Consider the following 25652-nt stretch of genomic DNA (forward strand, 5'->3'; position numbering starts at 1 on the left):
TGAAAGATTGATAATGAAGGGCATGTTAACTGGTGGCCTATTTTGCAATGCACAATCTTGACATCTCAAGGCCATAGTTGAAAAACGTGGTGCTTGAAAAACACAGCAGGCCAGGCAGCAGCCGAGGAGCAGGAGAATCGGCGTTTCGGGCATAAGCCCTTGTTCAGGAATGATAATATCTCAAGGCCATCCAAGGCATTTGAGTGACAGTTGATATCGGATGAAAAAAAGTCACAGTAGTTTGGTACAGGGTAGCCTCTTAGTTTGATGCGAAGTTACACTGTAGAGTGGTGGATGATTTACATGGACCTAAACATACTGGACATTCAATAGTTGATTTTTATTTTTAAAGTGTATCACTAAAGCATAAAATACTGATACTGAATGAAAAAGGCAAAATTAATATCAAGTAGAAGCCTTAAGTCAAACTATTCAGTCTGCATAAGGACTTGCCAGGATTGGGCAACAACACACTATTCTTCAACTGCCTATGAGCTGTAAAGGCTATGCTGAAATGTAGCCAGTATAGATTGCTATGTCAAAGATCCCAGAACTTTTTCTCCTTTCATTCCCTTTCCTTTCCAAAGCCATGACTGAAAGCAAGGAAGCAGCAAGTTTGATATGGAAGCGGTCAGAGTGCGAGTCAACCATTAAAGCAAAATTGAAAGAGTGAATCAGTGAGAGGTACAGACTTGATTGATGGAAGAGTTGCCTTGTGAGAGTTGATAGATGAAGTTAGGATTTTTGGCCAAATTTGGGATGTGGATCTGCGCCTGTATCTGATCTGGCACGTGACTAAGTGACTCCAGAGCCAGAGCAACATGGTTGACTCTTAACTGCCCTCTTCAAATGGCCTAGAAAGCCAATCAATTCAAAGGCAACTAGCAATGCACAACATATGCCAGCTTTGAAGAAAGTGGACACATCACAGACAAGAGAAAAAACAAAAGCAATGTTGGAAAAACAGGTGAAAAAGAATAGATAACCAAGCTTTTTGCTGACATAAGTATAAGGGAGTAAAAGCAGGGCCCTTGCTGAGGATGATGTTCAGGGTCACAAAAAAGTAAGATCAAAAACAATGAAATCTTGACATGGATTGAAGTTATGAGACACAGCCAGTCAAACCCAAAGTTACAGAAGGAGATATTAATTTTATTTTAATTTTCCACCTGGAGTCACGATCTGACTCAGATACAATATGCACCACAACATTGGTCTTGTCTGCACACAAGTGAACCCACGCAGAACTTAGCTGAAATGCTATTTCACAATAGAACTTCCATTCTGAATTCACAGCATATGGGTGGCACGGTGGCTCAGTGGTTAGCACTGCTGCCTGACAGCACCAGGGACCAGGTTCAATTTCACCATCAGACAACTGTGTGGAGTTTACACAGTCTCCTTGTGTCTGCTTGAGTTTCCTCCGAGTGCTCTGGTTTCCTACCACAGTCCAAATATGTGCAGATTAGATGGATTAGCAGGAAATGCAGGGTTACTGGGTAGAGTAGAGAGATTGGTCTGGCTGGGATGCTCTTTGGAGGGGCAGCATGGACAATGGGCCAAATCGCCTGCTTCCACAGTACATCAAGGCTTCAGTGCAAAAAATAACTTTTAATATTTTTTCTTTTACTTGAAGAGCAGCCCTGAGGTACAACATAGAGATCATACATATGTAGATTACAGGTTGTATGTGGCTGATAAGTAACAAGCAATGTGGTTGAGTTAAAGTCATATTTTCAAAACAAAAACTCACCACAGTAAATGAGATGTGCAGGTGCCAGTCATGGAGTGCCTGGCAGGCTAATGTTACTGAGCTCTCAGACCCCTGCACTCCTGGGCTTCATAACAGCACGTTTTTAAACAGGAAAGAAGACACCGTCACCAGCAGCCATCAGTGAATCCAGGCCTGCTGTGTGCCAGGTATGTGAACTTTGAGCATGTACAGTTTGACAGCTAAACATGCATCATTAAAAATGGGCTGTGGAAAGTGAAACTAGAGACGTGAGAACTTAATGATTTACATTTGAAGACTTTGGATTGCCTTCACATCAAGTAACTCTACAGGCAAGAAAAAACGTCTAGTGACAGTAACCAAATAAAGACTTCACACACCGTAGGGATTACAGCAACATCTATTTATCAGATGTTACAGGACTGAGACAAGAGGGTGGGGAAAATTGGACTATATATCATGCTGCAAAAGGTTAAATAAATGTTTTCCCTGAAAAAAAACTAACACATCCTTTACCGACAGTTTCTTGACTAGGAAACATGTAGGTCCACGAACACAATATGAGGAAGACAGGGATGAAAATCTGTGAGAGTTAAGACACCAGCATCAGAAATTTGGATGACCTCAAGGCGACGGAGGATAGAATTTGGGAGGTCAGCCAGGAACCATTTGGAATTATCAAGTCTTGAGTAACCAAAGCATGAATAAAAGTTTCCAACTGATACAAGGATGAAATCAGAATTAAATTTGAAAAAACCGAAAAAGTTTGTTTGCAACAAAACGTGGCAAGGAAGTTGCTCATGATTAGAGATTTCATCCTCTGTTCCTTGCATTACAAAGAATTTAACCATTGGCATTTCAGACACTGGAATCTTAGATATGATGTGATATTGGTACAATGCCACATTGATAATCTCTAGTGAAAACAATGTGTTATGTAAAGGCAAAATTGCTGTCTATGCTGGAGACATGAAGTCTTAACACATAATGCTGAAAATTCTCAGGTGGTCAGACAGAACCTGTGGAGATAAATAGAAGTGACATTTCAGGTCAATGATTTTTCAAAGAACTCAGGGCAGACAAAAAGTCAACCTAAAACATTAACTTTATTTCTCTCCACACATGCTGTATGATCTGCTGCATATCTCCAACATTTTCCTTTTATATTTCCAAAATATAATGGATTTTGGATATAATGGATAATTTGGGGGGAGGGAGGGAGATGAGAGAGAGAGAAAGAGAGAGAGCGAGAGCGAGCGAGACAGAGAGAGAGCGAGCGAGAGCGACAGAGACAGCGAGCGCCAGAGAAAGCGCGACAGAGACAGCGAGCGCCAGAGAGAGAGCACGACAGAGAGAGAGAGATCGCCAGAGAGAGGGCGTGCCAGAGAGAGCGCACACGAGAATGAGAGAGAGTGCACAAGAGCGAGAGCACGAGGGGGACACGAGAGAGGGGGTGCGAGAGAGAGAGAGAGAACGAAACAGAGGGCGCGCGAGAGAGAGAGAGAGGGGCGCGCGAGAGAGAGAGAGGGGGCACAAGAGCACGTGTGTGAGAGAGAAAGAGAGAGAGAGAGCGTGCGCGAGAGCGAGAGAGAGTGCAAAAGAGAGAAAGAGAGTGTGCAAGAGTGAGAGAGAGGGTGCGAGAGAGAGAGGGCGAGAGAGAGAGAGGGTGCGAAAGTGTTCAGGAAGAACAAAAGGAAAGTCAGTAGTAGTATGGAGGACAAGAAAATTAAACAATAAAAAAGTTACAGTAAAGCAGCAGAGGATGTTTGTAAACAAAGGTGTAGAAGCCAACCAAATGCAACATGATGAGGTAAAGGAAGAAACAAATTTGAAACAGCAAGACAATTCGTAGATGAGCCAAAATTGTTTTACTCAACCTTCAGTCCAAAAGGCTCGAGTTAAAAAAAGAGAGTTGTTGCTACTGGAAGTTGCGTTGACCTTTACTGGGTCACTTCAGCAAACCAAGGACAGGAGACCAGGGTGGGAGCGAGGCAGAATATTGAAATGACAGTGACAAGAATCCCAAGGACGTGTTTGAGGATTGAATCAAAGTTCACTGAAAAACGGTCACCTAGACTGGGTTTGGTCTGTCCAAGATTGAGACAACCACATTTGTAAGCAAAGAATACACAATACTGAATTGAAAAGAAGTACAAGTGAATGCTATTTAAGTTAAAAAGAATGTTAGAACCTTGGGTAGTGAGAAGGAAGAAAGTAAACGAACAAGTTTTGCATTCACATAAATAGTAAATGAAGAGTCAGGTGGAGGTGACTGAGGAGTGGACAATTCCTTTGCAATGCTGAAAAGGGGAGAGAAGGGGAAAATAGGTTTTCTGATTACATCAGGATGGGCTTATGTAATGGTTGAAGATGAATACATTGGTAAGACTGGTAAGTTGGAAGGCTGAGACAGGGGAAATCTTACGATTCTTGGAGGGAAGGAAAGGAGTGACAGAAGCGCAGGAAATAAATCAGATATGTTAAACAGCCCTAACAACCAAGCTGGGGAGAATCCTCAGTCAAGTAAACAGGAAAACACAGCCACAGCATGCATCACCAAGATGAAAACAGAAACTGTGAAATCAGAATTGAGCTGTGAGGAGTGTGATCAAGGCAACCGTGAGAATCTCAAGAGTTTGTAGTGACTATTAGCTGAAGAAGGGCTTATGCCCGAAACATCGATTCTCCTGTTCCTTTGATGCTGCCTGACCTGCTGCGCTTTTTCAGCAACACATTTTTAAGCTCTGATCTCCAGCCTCTGCAGTCCTCACTTTCTCTTATTAGCTGATAGCCTATTTCTAGGAATAGAAAGAGAAATCCAGAAATTGGAAGATAGAAATCGACCAAGTGAAGATGAGTCACTAGGGGGTTTATTGGAATGAGTCGAAAAGTGTGGTGGTGGGAAAGCACAGCAGGTCAAGCAACATCTGACTCTTCAGCATCTGCAATCCTCACTTTCTCCTCAGAGTTTACTGGAAACAAAGTCAATTAAATTTTCCAGTTTGAGGGTTGCAGGAAGTGGCACCAATACAGTCACCAGTAAACTAGAAAAGAGACAAGGGATTAGAATATTGTGTTCAATTTGAGTCTCCCTGCTACAAGAAAGATGTTGTTAAACCTGAAAGGGTTCAGAAAACTCGTACAAGGATGCTGCCGAGATTAGAGGGTTTGGGCTACAGGGAAGAGAAGTGACACTATAGAGGTGTATAAAATCATGAGGGACAGGGTAGGTGAGTCCAAAACTAGAGTGCATAGTTTTAAGGTGAGGGGTAGAAGATTTAAAAAAGACCTGAGGGCAACGTTTTCACACAGAGGGTGGTGCAGCATATGGGAAAAGCTGCCAGAGAAGATTGTGGGTGCAAGTACAATTACAACATTTAAAAGCCATCTGGTTTGGTACATAAATAGGAAGGGTTTAGAGGGATATGGATCAAATTCTGGCAAATGGGGCTACATCAGTTTAGGATATCTGGTCAGAGTGAATGAATTGAATCAAATGGTCTGTTTCAGTGCTGTATAACTCTATGACTATAAGTCCCAAGCAGGATTGGATTGAGCAAAATTCCACCTATTCCAAACAAAAACAGTTGGCATAGATAGTGCTCATGCTGGTACCAATAGCAACAGTTTTTATTTGGAGGTGGTGATTGGAATCAAAGAAGGAATTGGTCAATGTGAAGTTTAGTCCAGCCAGGCAGAAAAGCGTCATGGTGGATATGGTTTAGCTGGACCTCTGTTCAAGAAAGAAGTGGAGAGTTCTCAAACAGTCCTAGTAGGAGTCAGTGCAGATGCATTGATAGAAATAGTGAAAGAGGAGATGATTAAGTTCAATAAACTAGAAATAATTGAAGTGATAGGGCATCAGAAGAGTTACGAATGTAGATGGGAAGAAAGTAGACAAAGTGGGTCAACCAGGGCAAACTTGCCTGTAGATTTTGAGAAGGAGGCAACAGTAGGCTGTTGGAGGTTTGGGACAATGAGTTTGGAGGCTATGGATAGTCAATCGATAACAGTCCTAGATACAGTGGCTTAATGTTTGACAGCGCAATCATGGTTGGAGGAAGTCTCAGAAGAATAACATTCATGCTCTGCTGGGTAGAAGTCAATACACCAAACAATAATAATAATAATCTTTGTCAGTGGGTTTGATGATGGTGATATTAGATAAGACCTGAGAAAACAAAGAGCTACAGATTCAGAAAGAGATGGGCTTTGGTGAGTGTGGACATCTTGGAAATTGAGAGAGCTAGAGCCACCCTGGGAATTCTGAATGAAAAGATCAGTGAGGGTGAAGATTCCTGGTCAAAGAAGAAGTGTAAAGTGCAGGCAACAGAGGAAGATCACAGTGCCATTCCTAGCCAGAAATTCTAGAAAGAATGAAGAAAAGCAATACAAATCAGATGGTATAATATTAATGGGCAGCAAGAACAGAGACGTGGAGGTATTTGCAGAAATATTTGAAAGTGGTAGGTCAGGGTTAAAAGGCTGTTCAAACAGACTGTCAAAGAATTATGGAGGGTATAGAAGAAACATACCAGAAAAAGGGAGAGGAGAAGCTGTGGTTGTATTCCTCAGAATTATGTATGGGTTAAGAGGAGATTGGAAGGAGGTGCTTAAAATCATGAACAGTTTTAACAAGGTAAGTGGGACAAACAGATTCTTGTGATAGATCAGTAGCAGAGGATGCAGATCGATACTTTCCACTTCTGGGAGGATGTAATTCCTAAAATGCTCAAAGCACAATACTATTCATGACAACAGAGTACTCTGTACAATTGCTGATGAGATGAAAAACATATGAGATGCAGATTTAAGATGATTGGAAAAAGAACCAGTGATGCCTTCAAGTATTTTAATTTTGCGCACTGTGATCCAGATTATGCTGCCCGATAGGATAGTGGAAGCAAAATTCAGATTAACATTCAAGAAAATTAGACAGATACACAACAAGAAAAAGAGACAGAGCTGTGAGAAAGTGGAGTGGGACTAAATAGACAACAGTATCAAGAGCCAGCAGAGGAGTATTGAGTCAAATAGTCTCATTCTACACAGTCGTCATGATCCTGACAATTGCTTATTTCACTCTGTTACCACTAGAGGTTAGCAATGAGTTATACCACCTGGACTTTGCAATCATTGCCAGTAACAACAAATAAATCTACCTATGAACCACCAGCGATTATAGGGCAAAAATTTTATTTGCCTTGAGGGAGGTTTGCCTCAATGTTGCTTGCAGCACAACCTCGTAGCACGGTCTCACGTGAAAAAGACAGGCATTTGTCAATGTAGTTTACAGTCAGTGCAGCAGAAAAAAATCATTTAAAAGCAAGCTGCTACAATACAATAACATTGGAAAAAGAGAATTAGTAGATGTGACAATTTTACAAAAGTAATCTTGAAACATTTTCACAAAGCAAAATCATTTTGGTGAAATGCATCATTTTAAAAAAGGGATGATATGGCTGCTTGATATGGTTTGGCAGCCATATAAAGTGGTGAGGGAACTAAGGAAAAAGTTACTTGACACAGTTCTCACCAACCTGCCTATCATTCACAACAGTATCAGTAGGAGTCATCAGCACAAAGTCACACCTTCACATTAACGATACTCAATTGTATTGTGTGGCAAAGTCTTAAGCAGAACAGACTTTGAACTAAGCTTGCAACTCAAACTGGGCATCTGTAAGGAAAATGTAAGCTATCAGCAGCAGAACTATATTCAACCACTGTCTGTAACGTCATAGCCTGGCACATTCCCGCCAATGCTACTATTTCCAACAAGCCAGGAGATTAACCCTGCAAGAGTTCCTCAGAGTCATGTTTTAGGCCCATCGTCAGCTATTTCATCATTGACTTTCCTTCCATCAGAAAGGTCAGAATTAGGAACATTCACTGATGACTGCACCATTCACGGCTCAGATACCGAAGCAGTCTGTGCCTGCATGCATTAAGACCCAGACAACATTAAGGCTTGAGTTAATAGGTGGCAAGTAATATTTGAGGCAATGACCATTGTGAACAAGAGAAAATCTATCGTTCCTTGGCATTCAATGACATTGGGATCAATGAATCATTAATATTCTGGGGGGATTACCATCGACTAAACTGAATTGAACCAACAACAAATACTACAAGAACAGGAGAGAGACTAAGAATGCTGTGGCAAGTGAGTCAACTTCTGTCTCACCAATGCCTACCCAGCATCTACAATGTCCAAGTCAGGAGTGTGATCGATACTTTCCACTTCTGGGAGGATGTAATTCCTAAAATGCTCAAAGCACAATACTATTCATGACAACAGAGTACTCTGTACAATTGCTGATGAGATGAAAAACATATGAGATGTTATTTGACAACAATCAGCTGCTGGTTTAGAATTGTTCTGCTGGCTTGACTTTTTCAAGAATATTGTATTAGCGAATCGTGATGCCTTTTTCTTTAACTCCTTATAAATCTCTGTAGTTACTCACCATTTTTCCACTCCAGCTCTTTGGAGCTGAACTCATAACTTATTAAATAGACCTAGAGTATGGATAACAAGGAAGTCTTCACTTTCTTGCATCGATTATTTTGTCATTAGTCTTAAATTTAATTAGTATCCTACTATTACCTTGGTTCAGTTTGGAGCATTTTCATGATAAACATTTTCCATGTTGTTTACCATCTACAATTCCTTTGTTCTATTCACGGCAACATATGCATAATCCGAGTGTCTTCTGACTTCTGTATCACATGGCAATAAATATAAGCCATCTTTTGGAATTTATCTGATCTGAACAATTTCAACAAACTTAGTATTTCAATCTCATTTATGTTGGAGTAATTGGCCCCATGACAAAGATTACAGCGTTTATGCCAATTTGAGACTTCCCTTGTGAATACCACAGGAAATAATAATTTAACTTAGTGATATCTTCTATTCCTTAGTTTTGATAGCATTAGCTATCTTACAAGGGACCACATCACAGAGTACAAATTTTCTGACTGCCATGTTATTTTATCTGCCACTCCATGCACTTCAAGTTTTCTGTTGCGCTTTTCAGTGTCATCATGGTATTTCTCTCTCATATAATTATCTAGGTAACTTTAAAGAAATCTCTGCTCTTTGTCTCATTAATTCCTTGAAGTAACAAATTCCACATTCATATCATTCTTGAAAACATAAGCTTTCTGCTAATTTTTTCATTTGATTTATTTGTTACTGTCTTATATTTATGACCATTTGTTTTTTATTTGAAAGCCCTAAGAATAGAACTAGAGGCCATTGTTTAAAAATAAGGGGTCTCCCATATAAATGTAGATGAGGAGGAATTTTGTCTTTCAGAGGGACATTAGTGTTCAGAACTTTCTTCCTCAGAGAGAAGCAGCTGGATCATTAAACATACTTAAGCCTGAGCAAGATGACTTTTTAACTGAAAAGGAATCAAGGGTTTTTGGAAGCAGGAAAGTTGACTTTGGCCACAGTCTGGCCAGCCATAATGTTATTAAATGATGGGGCCAGGTTCAATAGGCAGATGGCCTTCTCCTGCTCCAACTTCTTATGACCTTCTGGAAATATTTTGTTCCAAACTATTCAGAGATTTCTTCTAAAATCTTCAACTGGACCCCTTCATTAAACCTCTCAAGGTAAACTAGTACATAAGGTGGTAACAGGTGATGGCAATTCACCTTACCTCAGCTATATTGGACAGTCCTTTTGGGTCAAACTTCCATTCCTATTGCTAGTATTTTACTAGCAATCCAGAGGGTGGGAGTTAAATCCAACCAAGTAAACCTGAAAATGAAATTAAAACTTGCCAAGTCTACCTTAACATACAAAAATACAAATTAGGGGCAGAAATAAGCCAATCCTTCTAAGTGTGCTCCAATATTCAATACAATTTTGGATGATTTGTTTATCATCCAAATTCCCCATTTTCATCTATCCCCTATAGCTTTTTGTTTAGTAAAGCAATCAAAGGTTATTTACCTTCACCGTAAACATATTCAACAATCATGTCTCCACTGCCTTCTGAGGCAGAGTTCCAACGTCTCAATCCTCAAAACAAAATTCACCTTAGTGCTAACCTTAAGTCAACATCCCCAGTTCTGGACTCGCCCACAAGAATGAGTGTCTCTTCTAAAGCAACCTTGTCAAGGCTATTCAGACTCATATATGCTTCTGAACTCCAAGGAAAACAAGCCCAGTCTGTACAGCCTTTGCTTGCAAAGACAACATGCTCATTGCACTCTACCATCTAATAAATCTCTTCCAAACAGACTCCAACATGCGTATATCCCTCCCTAAATTACGAGACCAAAACTGCGCACAGTACTTGAGCTGTGGTCTCACCAATGCATTGTGTAACTAAAACAAAAAGGTGGGATGGAATACTCCCTACTTGCATTGGTGGATGCAGCTCCAATAACACTTAAAAAGCTTGACGCCATCCAAGTCACACACCAACCTGACTTGGAACTATGTTGCCATTTCTTCAATATTGCAAAATCCTGGAACTCCCTCCTCAACAGCACAGTGGGTATAACTATGACAATTAGACTGCAGTGGTTCAGTCAAGTAGCTCACCACTAGCTTCTCAAGGGAAATGGAGAAATGGGCAATAAATGCTGGAACAACCAGCAAAGCCCACATTCCATTAATTAATGGAAAAAAATTGTCTCCATTCTCACCTTCTAAAGGACCAACAATCATTTTACTTTTTTTTCTTGTTTTGATACCTATACAGACTCTTGTTGTCTATTTTTACATTTCTAAACAGTTTTCTCTCAAGCTCTAATTTACGTGTCTTCACTAAATTAACATTAGCCATTCTCTGCCATTCTTTGTATGCTGACCTGCCATTCAGCTTTGCACAATTAAATGTTTTTTCCTCAAGATCGATATACTTCTTAAATGTCTTTCATTTTCAACAAATGTCAAAACCCTCCTTCGGAATTATTCTTTATATTAGGTTGTACTTATGAAGAATATCTGAAATATGCTTTAAAATATCTGCCACTGTTTCTCGACTGATCTATCACCTAGAATAATTTCCCAGTTCACTTATCCAGCTCAGATTTCATTTGCATGAAGTTGCCCTTTTTAGAAGTTAAAAGTTATAGTCTTAGACCCATTGTTCTCCCTTTAAACATTCAATCATATCATGAGTGGTGCTATCTAGCAATGCCTTTATTCCAAGGTAAGTTATTAACTTTGTCACAGTACACAATACCAAAGTTAGTATAGCCTACTGTCTGATCAACTCAAGAATGTGCCGCTGTGAGAAACTCTCGAAAGCATGCTACAAAGCTCCTCATTCAATTTTTTTTCCAGATTACACGTATATTAAAATTACTCAATTATTTCTGTCCCTCTATCACAAGTTTCTTATAAACTTCTTCCTACACTGTGGTCAATGCTCCCCATTTCCACCCTGAATTCCTGAATCAAAGTTATTTCTACTCCATCTTGACCTAGCTTCCTATTCTCCTTGAATGTCATATATCACTCAATATTCAGAATACAAACCTGGTCATCCTTCAATCACATCCATAATACTGATCAGATCATAGTCATTTCAAAGTATGTTGTCAATTCAGTTACTTTGGTATGAATATTTCATACATTCATTTTCAAAGCCTTAGTTTCCTTAGTACCACATGGGAGACTGATAAAAGAGGTAAAGTAACGCAGGATCCATGGTAACTTAGCAAGTTGAATCCAAAGTTGGCTTAGTGGTAGGAGACAGAAGGTGATGGTTGTCACTGAGCTATTCCCATTTGCCTGTATATGGCCATATCCCTCTAAACCTTTTGTATCCACATACCTGCCCAAATGTCTTTTAAATATTGTAATTGTACTCATATCTACCACTTCCTCTGGAAGCTTATTCCATCTATGCAACATCCTTTCCAAGAAAAAGTTACCTCTCAGGTCCTTTTTAAATCTTTCCCTTCTCACCTTAAACTTATGCTCTTTTGTTTTGGACTCCACCCCCACCCCCCCACCTTAGTAAAAAGACTTAAATATTCACTCTATCCATGCCCCTCATGATTTTATAAATCTCTATAAAGGTATAGTGCCCAGATCTGCTCATAGTACTCCAAATGGGTTCTAACCAGGGCTTTGTATAACCACTGCATAATGTCTTACACAAATCCTCTAAAGACAAAAGCCAGCATTCCATTGGCTTTCTTGATTATTTCCTGTACCAGGAGAAAGTGAGGACTGCAGATGCTGGAGATCAGAGCTTAAAAATGTGTTGCTGGAAAAGCGCAGCAGGTCAGGCAGCATCAAAGAAACAGGAGAATCGACATTTCAGGCATAAACCCTTCTTCAGGAATGAGGAGGATGCGCCAAGCAGGCTAAGATAAAAGGTAGGGAGGAGGGACTTGGAGGAGGGGCATTGGGAATAAGATAGGTGGAATGAATGCAGATTTCTCCAGCTTCCTCATTTCCCCTTCCCCCACCTTTTCTCAGTCCCAACCTTCAGACTCAGCACCGCCTTCTTGACCTGCAATCTTCTTCCCGACCTCTCCGCCCCCACCCCCTCTCCGGCCTATCACCCTCACCTTAACCTCCTTCCACCTATCGTATTCCCAACGCCCCTCCCCCAAGTCCCTCCTCCCTACCTTTTATCTTAGCCTGCTTGGCACACCGTCTTCATTCCTGAAGGGCTTATGCCCAAAACGTCGATTCTCCTGTTCCTTTGATGCTGCCTGACCTGCTGCGCTTTTCCAGCAACACATTTTTAACTATTTTCTGTACCAGTGTATTTAGCTTCCTATCATCTGGAAAAGTTCTCTAATCTATCCTTTTTCTGTCCAAAATGGACAATTTCACACTTGCCTTATCATTCAAAACTCCACCTGTCATAGCCTTGAACAAAGTCTATAACTAGGCATCCACAGCCCACTGGAAAAGTGAATTCCAACAATTCACAAATCTTTGAGTTAAGCAATTTCTCTTCATCATCAGTCTTAAGTTAAATAGCCTGAGACTATGTTCCACAGTGATGATTCACTGGCCAGGGCAAACAGTCTCAACATTTGTCCTGTCAAATTCTCCCATAATAATGTCTTTCAATTAGATCAGACTTCATTCTTCTAAATTTCAGATTTCTATGCATACCTTTGCACAACACATTTGTGAACATACTTATACCATAAAAAAACTCTCCAGTTTTTGGAACACTATTCAATTGGCTACCTCTACCTTTCAACCTACCAAACGAACATGAGATATATTAGACGAAGTGAAGCAATTAGATTTACTTTGATTGTAATTGGACAGAGGCTTGCATATAATCTCTAGTTGCATGGAAGGAAGCCATTTCGCCTGTAATACATTTTCTCATTCTTTGAAGGAACTTACGAATTAATTCCAATCTTTTTTATCAGTCATTTATATTTTTTCCTTTTCAAGTGTATGTCTACCTAATCGTAGATTTACTGATAACTACCACCTTGTCAGGCAATGTGTGTTCATGTGACGTATGTCACTGTTTACAGTCAGGATAACATCCTATAAGCCAGGGCTCAAAATACATGTGATGGACGCCAAATTTGTCCCTCTTGAAACCAGTAAAACAGTTGAAAAAAATTAAAAGAGCAACTGATAGAAGACTAGTCATTCCATAAATAAAACACACAAATTCTCTGAGGTGCTGCTCTTATAGTCACAAATTGTTTTTTATCCTGTGCCTACTGCTGATAGTTTCACAAAGTTTGGATTCATTTGTATTTGGTTAAAGAGAAAATATTTCCCATTTTAGTGGTAGACCTTCCTGATCTTTCACAAATAGGACCAAATTCATCAGTGGCCTTTGATGAAGGCCAAATTCACAAGGCACATCTATACTGAGGTTGATAGGTTACAAGCTACATTAAAAAGATTAAACTTGCACTCTGGGTATTTAAACTCTTCCCATTTCTTGGCAAACTTTAGAAATATAAATAAATAAAAGACTTATTTATGGAAAATAAAAGTTTTTTTTTGGTTTGTTAATTTAAAGCATCTTGAGACGTAGCAGGATCATTCAATTTCTATAATTAAGCATCTGCACAAAGATTTGTCTTTCAATCAAGATAAGTTTGTGTCTCTCCAGTTTTCACTCACATGGGTTTTGCAGGATTTTCACAGAAGATCATTCCATCACTGACCTGGGCATCATTTGCAAAGTTTTAGATTAGATTAGATTCCCTACAGTATGGATACAGGCCCTTTGGTCCAACAAGTCCACACCGACCCTCCGAAGAGTAACCCATCCAGACCCATTCCCTACCCTATATTTACCCCTGGCTAATGTAGCTAACATTATGGGCAATTTAACATGGCCAATTCACCTGACCAGCACATGTTTGGATTGTGGAAGAAAACCAGAGCACCTGGAGAAAACACACACAGACATGGGGAGAATGTGCAAACTCCACACTGACAGTCCCCTGAGGCTGGAATCAAACCCGGGTCCCTGGCGCTGTGAGGCAGCAATGTTAACTACTGAGCCACTGTGCCACATGAAGTTCTGAGTCTGTCATGGAAAATGTGGAGACATTGAAAACATGTCAGCCATTTCCTCTCAAGGCCCAGGGCAGAGTCAGAAAGCTTAAATCTCATTGTGGTCCATCATGTGATATTCATCTGTCACCTTATTATCAACAGATTGTTACACAAATTACTAGGCCCTACTCTGCAGTCTACAAAACTCTGATATCCTTTCATTGGAGAAGGTTCCAGTGAGTGGCAACAGCATACACTACAGTGTACAATTATAAAGCACTTTAATTCAGAAAAAGCCTCAACAGAATGTTAGTCTTTATTGCAAGAGAATTTGAGTACAGAAATAGTGAAGTCTTGCCCCAGTTGTATAGGAGTGTAGTTTGACTGCACCTGGCGTGCTGAGTGCAGTTTTGGTCTCCTCAGCTTAGGAAATGCATTATTACCATAGAAGGTGTACAATGAAGGTTCACCAGACCTATTCCAGGTATGGCGAGACTGGCCTATGAACAGAGAGTGAGCAAAATGGCCTGTATTCTGTGGAGTTTCGAAGCATGAGAGGTGATCTCACTGAAACTTACAAAGTACTTAAAAAGGGACAGATAGGTAGATATAGATGATGTTATGACTCATTGCATACTAAAAATAGAGCCTGGTTATTCCAAGAATTTTCATAAAAGTTAAGGCTTTATAAAATATGTTAATGTCCCCCAATTTCCCTATTGTTCAGGCAAGGTTGATACAAAGCATTGACCAGGTTTCAAAACTGAACACAAATCACTAATTATTATAAGTAACTAGACTAGCTATAGATTAAAAAGTTATAAACCATTGGCATATAACACTAATTAAAACTTAATCCCCTTATAAATTCCCCCTTACACATACAGACAGGGTAAAATAGGTGGCTACTACTTAATATGGAGCTCTCATGCTATGAACATACCAAACACATCCAGCACAGCATCCAAGTGACAGGCTGGACAGGTAAGGAAAACAAGATGTGACTGTGACTCTCAAACCAATATCCTACTGACAAAGTGTTATTTCATGACTCACTTTTGAAGAAGCACTTAGGTGGGTACTGAAGCTGTACAGGCACGTTGAAATATATAATAGTATTAGACAAAAAAAGATGGAAACCATGGAAGGTCTACAACATTATGGTCACCTCAGTGGCACCCTGTCACTCTACATCTCATTGAGATCTTTCTCTCCCCCTCTTACTTCAAAATCAACAAATCCACGTTTTCACTTCCTCATATCTATTCTTACTTTGAGATCATTAACAGCACCAGTTGGGGAGAGTTAGGGAAGGGGAGTGTGGCAAGACCACTGAACTTGAACAGAATACATGCTTACAAATTAGATTAGAATGGCAAATAATACAGCTGAACCTATAATTTTAGAAAACAGGGGCAGATTTGCCATTCTTTGGGACAAAATATGAACACAGCATCACGAAAATTAAAATGGACTGAGTGAATGAGTTTACATGATACATTATCGCGTATCATCCGATCACCAATGTAGGTTGTAGTCACAACCGAGAAGCTACAGCAGCTGTTGAAGGATTAGTTTACACAGGATTAAAAGTTGTCCAATTTGAAGCAGGTTCAAAAGTTCAAGGAAAATAAACAAAAACACAGGATATGAGAAAGCAGATTTTAAACACTGCACAGGAAGAGTGGACTTGGAAAATTGTAGACCAAGCAGACTGCAATGTCAAGGATGATAGAAAGCTGGCAGTCTGGCATTCAGGTAAGTTTTGTGGTTTGATGTTAACTGCTAAACTAGAAGGTTAAGAGGTTGAGTAACAGAAAGCCCTTCAATCAAACTTGTTCAGCTGGCTAACCCCGCTAAATATCAGCCAGGATGCCAGAGGGAGTATTATGCATTCACAGAAGCAGAACAGAAATGCCCAATTTATCCTGCCAGCTGTGAGACCTCTCATAGGCAGGTGCACAGTTCAAACAGCCTCTACTTTCCATTTTCAGGAAAAATATCATATTAAGTGCAATAGAAGCACAAATAAAACAAAAAGGCAAAACTTAATGGATCTCTTGTCTTAACAGCATCAATGATGTTCATAACAGGCTACTAGCAGTCTGCTTTTCTTTTCGCTTCTGATGCTCATGTTACACAATTTAGTTATGACCTCAGACATATCAAAGTGGACATTTTGCTTTTAAAAAGCAGAACGAAGCTGGACAATTCACCTTGACAAGATAGAATCCAGATGTTTTTGATTTGAAGCACTTTCCACTTTTCTTTCAGAAGATCTGAGCAGTTTCTCATCATGTAAGTGAACTGCCCCTTTCACAGTTCAGTTTTATGTTGAGAGATATCTCAGGAAGAATCATATCTGATCTATTATGAAACATATTAACGTTGGCCAGTTCATTTGTCCAACGGTTGTCATCTTTGCCCAAGAATCAGTCTGCTATCCAGAGGAAGGAACTATGGTTCAGATGTAGGGACCATTCTTGCTTCGAATAGTTAGAAGGTTGTAGGCTCCACAAACCATTCCAGAGGCCATCTTTCAGAATAAAACCTTGGCATTTATATAGCACCCCTTGTGATCTCAAAATGTCAAAGTACATCCCAGCAAATTAAATACTTCTCAATTGTTTAATCAATATTGCAATATAGAAATGTAAATTCTTTCTATCAAGTTCCGTGTGTTTCATATGGTCTACTGTTGACATCCGTTGACAAGAAAATGCAATCTATCATGAAGAAAGTCTCAACAATGCACTGAGAAAACCATAGGACGATAGACAAAATCATGTTTCTTTTAGTTCATTCATGGGATGTGGAATTCACCGACTGATTAAATATTTTATTGCCCTCAAGAAAGTGGTGATGAGCTGCCTTTTTAATCTGCGATAAAAACAGATAGTATATCTTATACCTGGGATTTTCAAAGTCTTTTACAAAAGGTTAACAGGCAAGATAAAGTGTATATATTAGGACAGAGTTTAACTAACATTCAGGAAGCAAAGAGTGGATATAACTGAAGCATTTTTCAAGTCGACATGCTAGGAGTAGTGCAATGCTGCAAGTATCAGGCCTCAGCTACTTACAATCTACATGAATAACTTGGGTGAAAAAAAAAGCAAAGCCTCTCAAGTTGTCGATGGTATAAAGCTAGGTGAAAAATGTAAGCTGTGAGGCAGACTCAGACAGCTGAAAATAGTATACACTCGTTCAATACTGAGCAATAGGGTGGCAGATGGAGTATAATTTGAACAAGACTTAAGTTATTCACTTCAGTTCTGAGAACAAAAAAGTAGAATTATTTTAAAATACTTCTGGTTCGACTAAATATGGGTGCACTGATACAAGAAACTCATGCATGTGGGTACAGCATTCAATGAGGAAGGCAAATGGTGTCTTTATTCTAAGATAACTGAGTACAAGTTCTGAAGAAAGGTCACCCGACCCAAAATGTTAACTCTGCTTTCTCTCCACAAATTCTGCCAGACCTGCTGAAATTCTTCAGCAATTTCTGTTCTTGTTTCAGAATTCCAGCATCTGCAGTCTTTGTTTTTTGACAAGAATAAAGACATCCTGTATCAATTGTACAGACTTTGGTCAAAACACAGCTGGAGTACAAATGCAGTTCTGATCTTCAAGTTGTGGAAAATAACACTTGCAGTTAGCGAAGATTCACTTAATTGGTCCCCGGGATGGAAGGTCTTCCTGTAACAAGAAGCTGAGTAAATTGAACGAACATTCTCTGAAGTACAGAAGAATGAGAGGCGGTGATCACATTAAAACACACAAAATCTTTAAGAGGCTTGTCAGGGTAGATGCTGAAGGCTTTTTTCTTCTCGCCAGAGAATCTAAACCACAACGGCATAGTCTCAGGATAGAGATCAGGAAGAATTACTTCACTCAGAAGGTTGTGAATCTTTGGAATTCTCTACCGCAAGTGTTTGTGCATGCTCCATTTTCGATGATATTTAAGGCTGGAGTCGGCAGAGCTTTGACCTCTCGAGAAATCAGGGGATATGGGGAACAGGCAAGAAAGTGGAGTTGAAGTCTATAATCAACCATGATCATACTGAATGGCCGAGCAAGTTTGACAGATTATATGGTCTGCTCCTGCTCCTATTTCTTGAGTCTTTATGTAATCACAACAGTCAGCACACAGTACTAAGAAATTTGTGTTCACTCATGGGACCTCACAATCATTTACCTAAATACAAGGTAAGAGAAGGCACATTTTGTACAGAACACTAAGTACACAAATGTGAGTGGCAACTCATAGTAAAAACATGTAATACAGATATGTCTTTGTCCCACAGAGCAAATTGAGATGGCAGTCCTCTAACAAAGTTGAGATTGAGATCATTGACAATGAGTGTGTCACTCAAACAAGGGACTGCTGATGGAGGTACATTGGTACCATATAGTCAAACATTTCTCAGAGTTATCGGTAAATGTACTATGAAGTGCATGGATGTTAATGTAAAGCAGAAATGTAAGATCACGTCGTACTAAAATCAACTCTGGAAACAGTCAATTTTAACATTTCAGTACTCCAAGGTGATTATTAGGAATTTAATTTCCTTTTTATTAACCGTTATCTGTAAGACAATATACTACCAGCCCTGACCTCTCCATGTGAGCAAATGTTTAAGTCTAGCCTGATTAATTCAATTGTTTAAAAAAAAAAGGAGAGAAGCAGAGAAGTAGCTTGGCTTTTAGCTATCAAAAGGAATGAGGGTTGATGTTGATAGTGATGGAATTTCGAATGCTGCAAATTGATTGAATGCTGCAATTACAGTTCGCAGTAACTCAAGGAAATGGGATCATCCCTCTCAGCCAAACACTTCTCTTTATTTAAAGCAATCCAATTTGCAAGGATAATTATATATTAGCGTTTCATCTGCAATCGGAAATGAACACGAGAATAGAGCAGGCCAAGTGCAAGCACGTTATTGCTGCAAATTACTTGATATCTGTCTTCTTTCACATAAAGAGAAAATTGGGCAATCAATTAGAAGCTGGAAGGATTGCAGCACAGGAGAACAATGCTGTCCCCTACTGGTCGCCTATACTAACTGTTCATTAGTGTTCAGCTATTTTCACAACATCAACAAACAGATTCTCAATTTTTGCCATAGTAACATCGCTAACAACAGAATAATGACTAAACAGAATAAATACATGAGCACCTGATAAAATCTCTCCAATGCAAAACTACTTGTAAGAAATTCATTCCCTGTCCACATCTCAGAGTTTTGAAGAAATAATGTTTCATTAAGGTCTTCCCACAGTAGCTCAGGTAGTCAATACCAGTGTGGTACTAAGCTGTCACTAATGGACACATTTCAAATTTAATCACTAGTCTGTGTCCCTTGGCTGATATTTAGATACCACAGCAAAATTTACATATAACTGGTGAACAGGAACGATGCAAGGGGTTTGAACATTGCCAAAATTCCATCCCATCTTCATGCTCTCACTGTGCTCAGTTGTCCACGTGACCCACCTTCTACTCCCTCAATTCTATTCCCACTAAACTACCGAGCATTTAACTTCCCTTCCTGGTTTCTATGTTAGCTGATAAAACCATTATCAATCTCTACTCAGGCACTGGACCCTCCCTTTTCAAATCTGCCATCCTCAGCTTTTTCCTAAAAATGCCAAGCATCAACTCTATATCCTTACAATCTTTTAGCACATTTTCAATCTGCTTTTCTTCTCCAAACTCTTTGAAGTGCTTTCACAATGCTTTCCTGGAGAATCTGGTGGAGGCAGACCTACTTTCAAAAAGAGAACCGGAAAAAAACCCTTTAGGATAAAAGAACTTCCAGAGTCAGGAGTAGAACTAGCTGTGTTGCTCTTACAGAGAGCCAGCTCAGATCACTAGGCCTCGCTTCTATACTAAAATCATTCTATGTTTGAAGTTTACTAAGCAGGTCTTCAATACTTCCAGCATGGCAAAACAGTTTCTCCTAAAAGCAAATCGATGTGTAATATGGCTGTATCAAAGATAAACCATCACTCCTCAAACACCTTTATGACAATATGTAAATCAAGAGGAGCTTTAAACAATGACAATCACCGTCACCACAGAAAGGGTACTTAGAAAATTATTAGAATTGAAGGCTTCAGGCCAAATGGACTTCATCTTAGGGTCTTAAAAGGAGTGGCTGCAGACCTTATAGATGCTTGTCTATCATCTTCCAAAATTCCCTAGACTTGGGAGGAATCTCAGCAGACGAGTGTGTGGTGCTGGAAAAGCACAGCAGGTCAGGCAGCATCCAAAATGCAGGAGATTCGATGTTTCAGGCATAAGCCTTTCAGCCTGAAGTGCTTTTGCCCAAAACGTCGCTTCTCCCGCTCCTCAGATGCTGCCGGACCTGCTGTGCTTTTCCAGCACCACAATTTCGACTCTGATTCCAGCATCTGAAGTCCTCACTTTCTCCTAGGAATCTCAGTAAATGGAAAACAGTAAATGAAATACATTATTCGAGAAAGAAGGGAGACAAAGGCAGGAAACTACAAGCTATTTAGTCAAATATGTGTCAAAGGGAAAATGCTATAACTAAAGGCAGGATACTTAGAAAATCTTACTACAGTCAAGCAAAGTCAACATGCTTTTGTGAAAGAGAAGTTATTTTTGACTAATTTATCAGAAGATTTTTGAGAAAATTACAAGAAAGATAACTTGTTGAAAAAGTGTATCCACAATTGGATTGTCAAAAAACATTTGACAACATGCCAAATTAAAATGTAAGATAAAGAGCTATGGTACAGAGTATAGCATATTAACATAGGTAGACGATTAGTTAGCTAACGGGAACAGAGATTAGACATAAAATGTCATTTTCAGGTTGATAGGATGGAACACGTAAGCTGTCACAGTATTAAGCACGAGTGTCAACAACGTATAAACCGAATCAAAGACTTGAACAAAGGGTCCAAATGTGTAGTAGCAAAATTTACTGACATTGAGATAATTAGGAAAACTAAGTTAAGAGAAAGTAGAGAGTTGGCAAAGGGAGACAGATTGAGAGAGAAGTTTTTTTTAAAATTTGTGGTTGTCAGTGGCCAAGCCAGCATTTACTGCCCACCCCTAATTGCCTGTAGGCAGTGAAGAGTCAACCACGTTGCCTTGGGTCTGGGGTCACATGCAGGTCAGGCCAGATAAGGATGATAGATTTCATTCCATAAATGGACATCAGTGATGATGATGAGCTTTACAATAATCAACAGTGGGCGCGACTTGGCTCTTTATTCCAGATTTTTATTGAATTCAGGTTCATCATCTGTCATGACAGGTTTCAAATCCATGGTCGCCAGAATATTAACTAAAAGAGAGTTTGTTAGAAGATTTGTAGCTCGGGTGCTACACCAACTAGCCACGAAACGACACAACGAGCTATCCTTAGTAGCCACACACTCCGATGACAAGCAACATGAGTTCGACTGGGACAACACTACTATTATAGGACAAGCCAAACAGAGAACAACCAGGGAATTCCTAGAGGCATGGCACTCATCCACAGATTCTATCAACAAACACATCGACCTGGACCCAATATACTGGCCACTGCAGCGGACAGCTGGAACTGACAACCAGAAGCAGCAGAGACAAACCACTATAAATGCCGGAGGAAACAACACAGAAGCGCTTCACAGGAGGCTCCCAAGCACTGAGGATGTCACCTAGATGGGGGACGAAACGTCTACAACACAAATTCCCAGCTTGGTGAACAGAACCACAACATTAACTAAGAGTTCGAGATTACAAGTCCAGTGACATTACCACTATGCCACTTCCTCCCACTATGGGCAAATGGATTATAATATGAACTATTCCACATTGGCAGGAAGAAATGAAAAACAGTATACCTCAGAAATAAAGAGAGAAATTGCAAAAATGTGGAATGAGAATCATTAAAGTTTTTGTGAAGCTCTGGAATCCAATCAACAGTCTCCTGATGCACAAAACACAAGAATATGTTTTTTAAGTGCAGCAACGCTTATTAAGAACAATGGAAGCTTGGTGTTTAAAGTGTGGCATTATCCAAATCACCCTGGAGGAGAAATAAAAACATCAAGACACCTGACATTATCACAAATAACATTTCGCTTATTTACTTGGTACTGCAATGAAAACTAGTACATTCAAACATAAACAAGTAGATACATCAATATCCAGTTGATGAATTCAAACCATTACTTAGTAAGGGAACTTGCACCAAATCCAAAGATATAAATCAATTCAAAATGTGGAATAAGGACCAATCCAACAGTTTTGTGCTAAGGTTGTGATATGTACCCAGTAGGACAAAATTTCAACTTATATGCACATATTAGCCTCTAAAAATAGGCATAAATACCAAATCATACCAGAGTAATACCCGCTTCTGAGCACATGCAGGCTTCTCTAGAAATAAAACTGGGTCTTAACAAACAAAATCAAGTTTACCTGTGCTGGGATACCACATGTCGAAATTGTAGCAAGTGGCTCGTAAAGCTTTCCATCACAGAGGTTTTCCTCACCTCGTGACTGGTTCTGTTGCAGACCAATTTATATTAGAGGCTGTTAATTACGATTAGGCAACAACTCAATTAAAATATTATGACGTGACTACACGACAGAGCAAGATTAATTAAATAGACTGTGGCATTTTATCATCTAGCAACTTCTATGTTTTCATCACTCTGAATTCTATACACCGACATGCATCACCAACAAGAGTAATTACTGTAGTCATCTGCAGCAAAAACTGTGTACGATCATCCTCAACCACGGGTATCAAAACCAACTGCACTGCAACTTTAAACAAACTAAATTGTGTTGCTAAGCTGAACTGGGGACCAATGAATTACAGCAAAGTGCCTGTAAAATAGATAGGATTCTGTTCTTTTCAATAACAACTGTGGATGATTGAATGGAGATTTTCAAACTGTACATAAAAACATCAAACACTCATTAATATGAAGTCCTCATGTAGTATACTATATCTACTGTTATATCCAGTATAGATATAGGAAGAGACACACCTGACTTCAACTTACATTCAATTGCTGGGCAAGCTTCCCTTTGGTTCCCCTCATCAAATGATAATAAAAGACCCATAGACAGCTAATAAAAAGAAGTAAAAATCAGGCTTGAAGGCAAGATCGCCACCTGTGAAGTAGTTCCCATGCCTACTGTGTCTGAATTGACTGGAAACATTTAAAAAACACTTGCCCAATTCACCACAACAGCTCCACAGCCAAATGTTAAAACGTATATAACAGCCAACTGACTGAAGAGACCCTGTAATCAGACATCAGTTTTCTACCTTGCTTTGAAGTTCCATGTAGTCCTGATGATGGTAGCCTCCTCAGCCTGTGTTTACTGATTTGCACAAGTCCTTTCCCAGATGTCCTTTTCAGAGTTAGGGAGGATTTTCCATACATGGGCCCCTTCTTGGTGAGCAAGTACCGATTTTTTACCATTGGCAGTCCAGTAAAGCTGATCCTCTTCTCAGTTGGAGAGCTTGCAAAACAATCAAAAAAACCCACGATAAATGCTCTGAAAAGCTGGAAAACAGCAATATCTATCAAACAATATCCGTCGACCTCAAAATCTCCCTGCTCCAAGCAAGGCATTAAGTACAACTTACTTTGACTGTACAATTTGTTTTAGGGATGGGGTAAAGTGTTGTGGGGATTTAAAAAGTTTCAAAGAAAGAATAAGACAAGAATGCAGAGTAATGATATGGATGCATCTACCCAGCGTGTGGCAGGAAGAGACATAAAACATATAAACATAAGGATGCACCACCAGACAGGGTAGTAAAAACAGAATTTATACACGCAGCATTCATAATAAGATGGATGAATTAATAGCATAAATAGAGACACATGGAAACATGGCATGATAGCAATTCCAGAGATGGGACTACAAAGGGACCAGGACTGGATACTGAACATTTAAAAGGTATTTGACAATTTGGAAGGATAAGAAGAAAGGAAAATGGATGAGAGTAGCATGACCATTAAAAAAAAATAAATAAACAGACAATTTTGGTTCAAAACATAGAACATAGAACAATACAGCACAGAACAGGCCCTTCGGCTCACGATGTTGTGCCGAACATTTGCCCTAGCTTAAGCACCCATCCATGTACCTATCCAATTGCCGCTTAAAGGTCACCATAGATTCTGACTCTACCACTCCCACAGGAGCGCTCTCAACCTATCCTCGTACGACCTATTCTTCATTCCAGGCAACATCCTGGTAAATCTTCTCTGCACTCTCTCCAAAGCTTCCACATCTTTCCTAAAGTGAGGCGACCAGAACTGCACACAGTACTCCAAATGTGGCCTAACCAAAGTCCTGTACAGTTGCAACATCACTTCACGACTCTTGAATTCAATCCCTCTGCTAATAAACGCTAATACACCATAGGCCTTCTTACAAGCTCTATCCACCCGAGTGGTAACTTTCAAAGATCTATGAACATAGACCCCAAGATCCCTCTGTTCCTCCACCTCACTAAGAACCCTACCGTTAACCCTGTATTCCACATTCTTATTTGTCTTTCCAAAATGGACAACCTCATACTTGGCAGGGTTGAACTCCATCTGCCACTCCTCAGCCCAGCTCTGCAGATATAGAATCATTTTGGAGGGTGTAAAGGAATAGGAAGTGAAAGAAATTGCAGTTGTGTAAAATACATCCAGAAACAGTTTAAAGAAAAGTAAAGACACCATAGTCCTGCCAGATCATTAGAGAGGGTCCCTGGTGATGGTTTAACCAGGTCACCACGGATCTGGGGTGAGGGGAGAGGTTGAGAGGAAGGTCCTTCATGGTAATGTCAGCTAATTCAGAAACCGAATGTTTTGCAAACATCTGTCCAGCCAAGTGAACTAAACAACCCCTAACAGTAGTTCATAATGGGCATTTTAAGAAACAAACCAGAAGAGTCTTATGCTAATTTAATCTTCATATGGATTGAACTTAACAGGTATCAACGATAGTTTAGAGGATGAGTTCATGAAGTGTATTTGTAACATTTTCTGCAGTCAAAGGTTAGTTTAGGCCTGAGAATGTGTAAGAGACATCTTAATCCACAAACAAGGCATGAACAATTCATGTAGCATCACACACATGACCTCATATGAAAGAGTCATCGAGGAAGAATGATCATAACATGAGGGAATTTCACATTCACTTTGAAGATGAGAATCTGGAGTCTGAAACTAATATTTTAACCTAAACTTAAAGAAAGATATGAATTCGGAGTTGGCTAAAGTGGACTAGGAAAATAATCAAAAAGCTGCTGGAAAAACAGATATAGACATTTGAGGAGGTTTCTCACAGTTTTTAACTAAGATACATGTGCCATGGAGAAAGGTGGACACTACAAAAAAGCTGCACTGTCTGTGCCTTACTGAGAAAGTTTAAAACTGAAAAACAAACTTCAT

General features: G+C 39.6%; 1 protein-coding gene across 1 annotated transcript in view; it reads right to left on the minus strand.

Moving 5' to 3' along the window:
- zc3h3 (zinc finger CCCH-type containing 3) overlaps nucleotides 1-25652 on the minus strand; it is a 275802-nt gene that overhangs the window by 235123 nt on the left and 15027 nt on the right. The window contains exon 3 of the mRNA XM_043687898.1: nucleotides 23522-23718. Coding sequence (XP_043543833.1) covers nucleotides 23522-23718 — 197 coding nt within the window. The remainder of the gene's footprint in view (nucleotides 1-23521; nucleotides 23719-25652) is intronic.

Source organism: Chiloscyllium plagiosum, chromosome 4, assembly GCF_004010195.1.
Source record: "Chiloscyllium plagiosum isolate BGI_BamShark_2017 chromosome 4, ASM401019v2, whole genome shotgun sequence".
NCBI lineage: Eukaryota > Metazoa > Chordata > Chondrichthyes > Orectolobiformes > Hemiscylliidae > Chiloscyllium > Chiloscyllium plagiosum.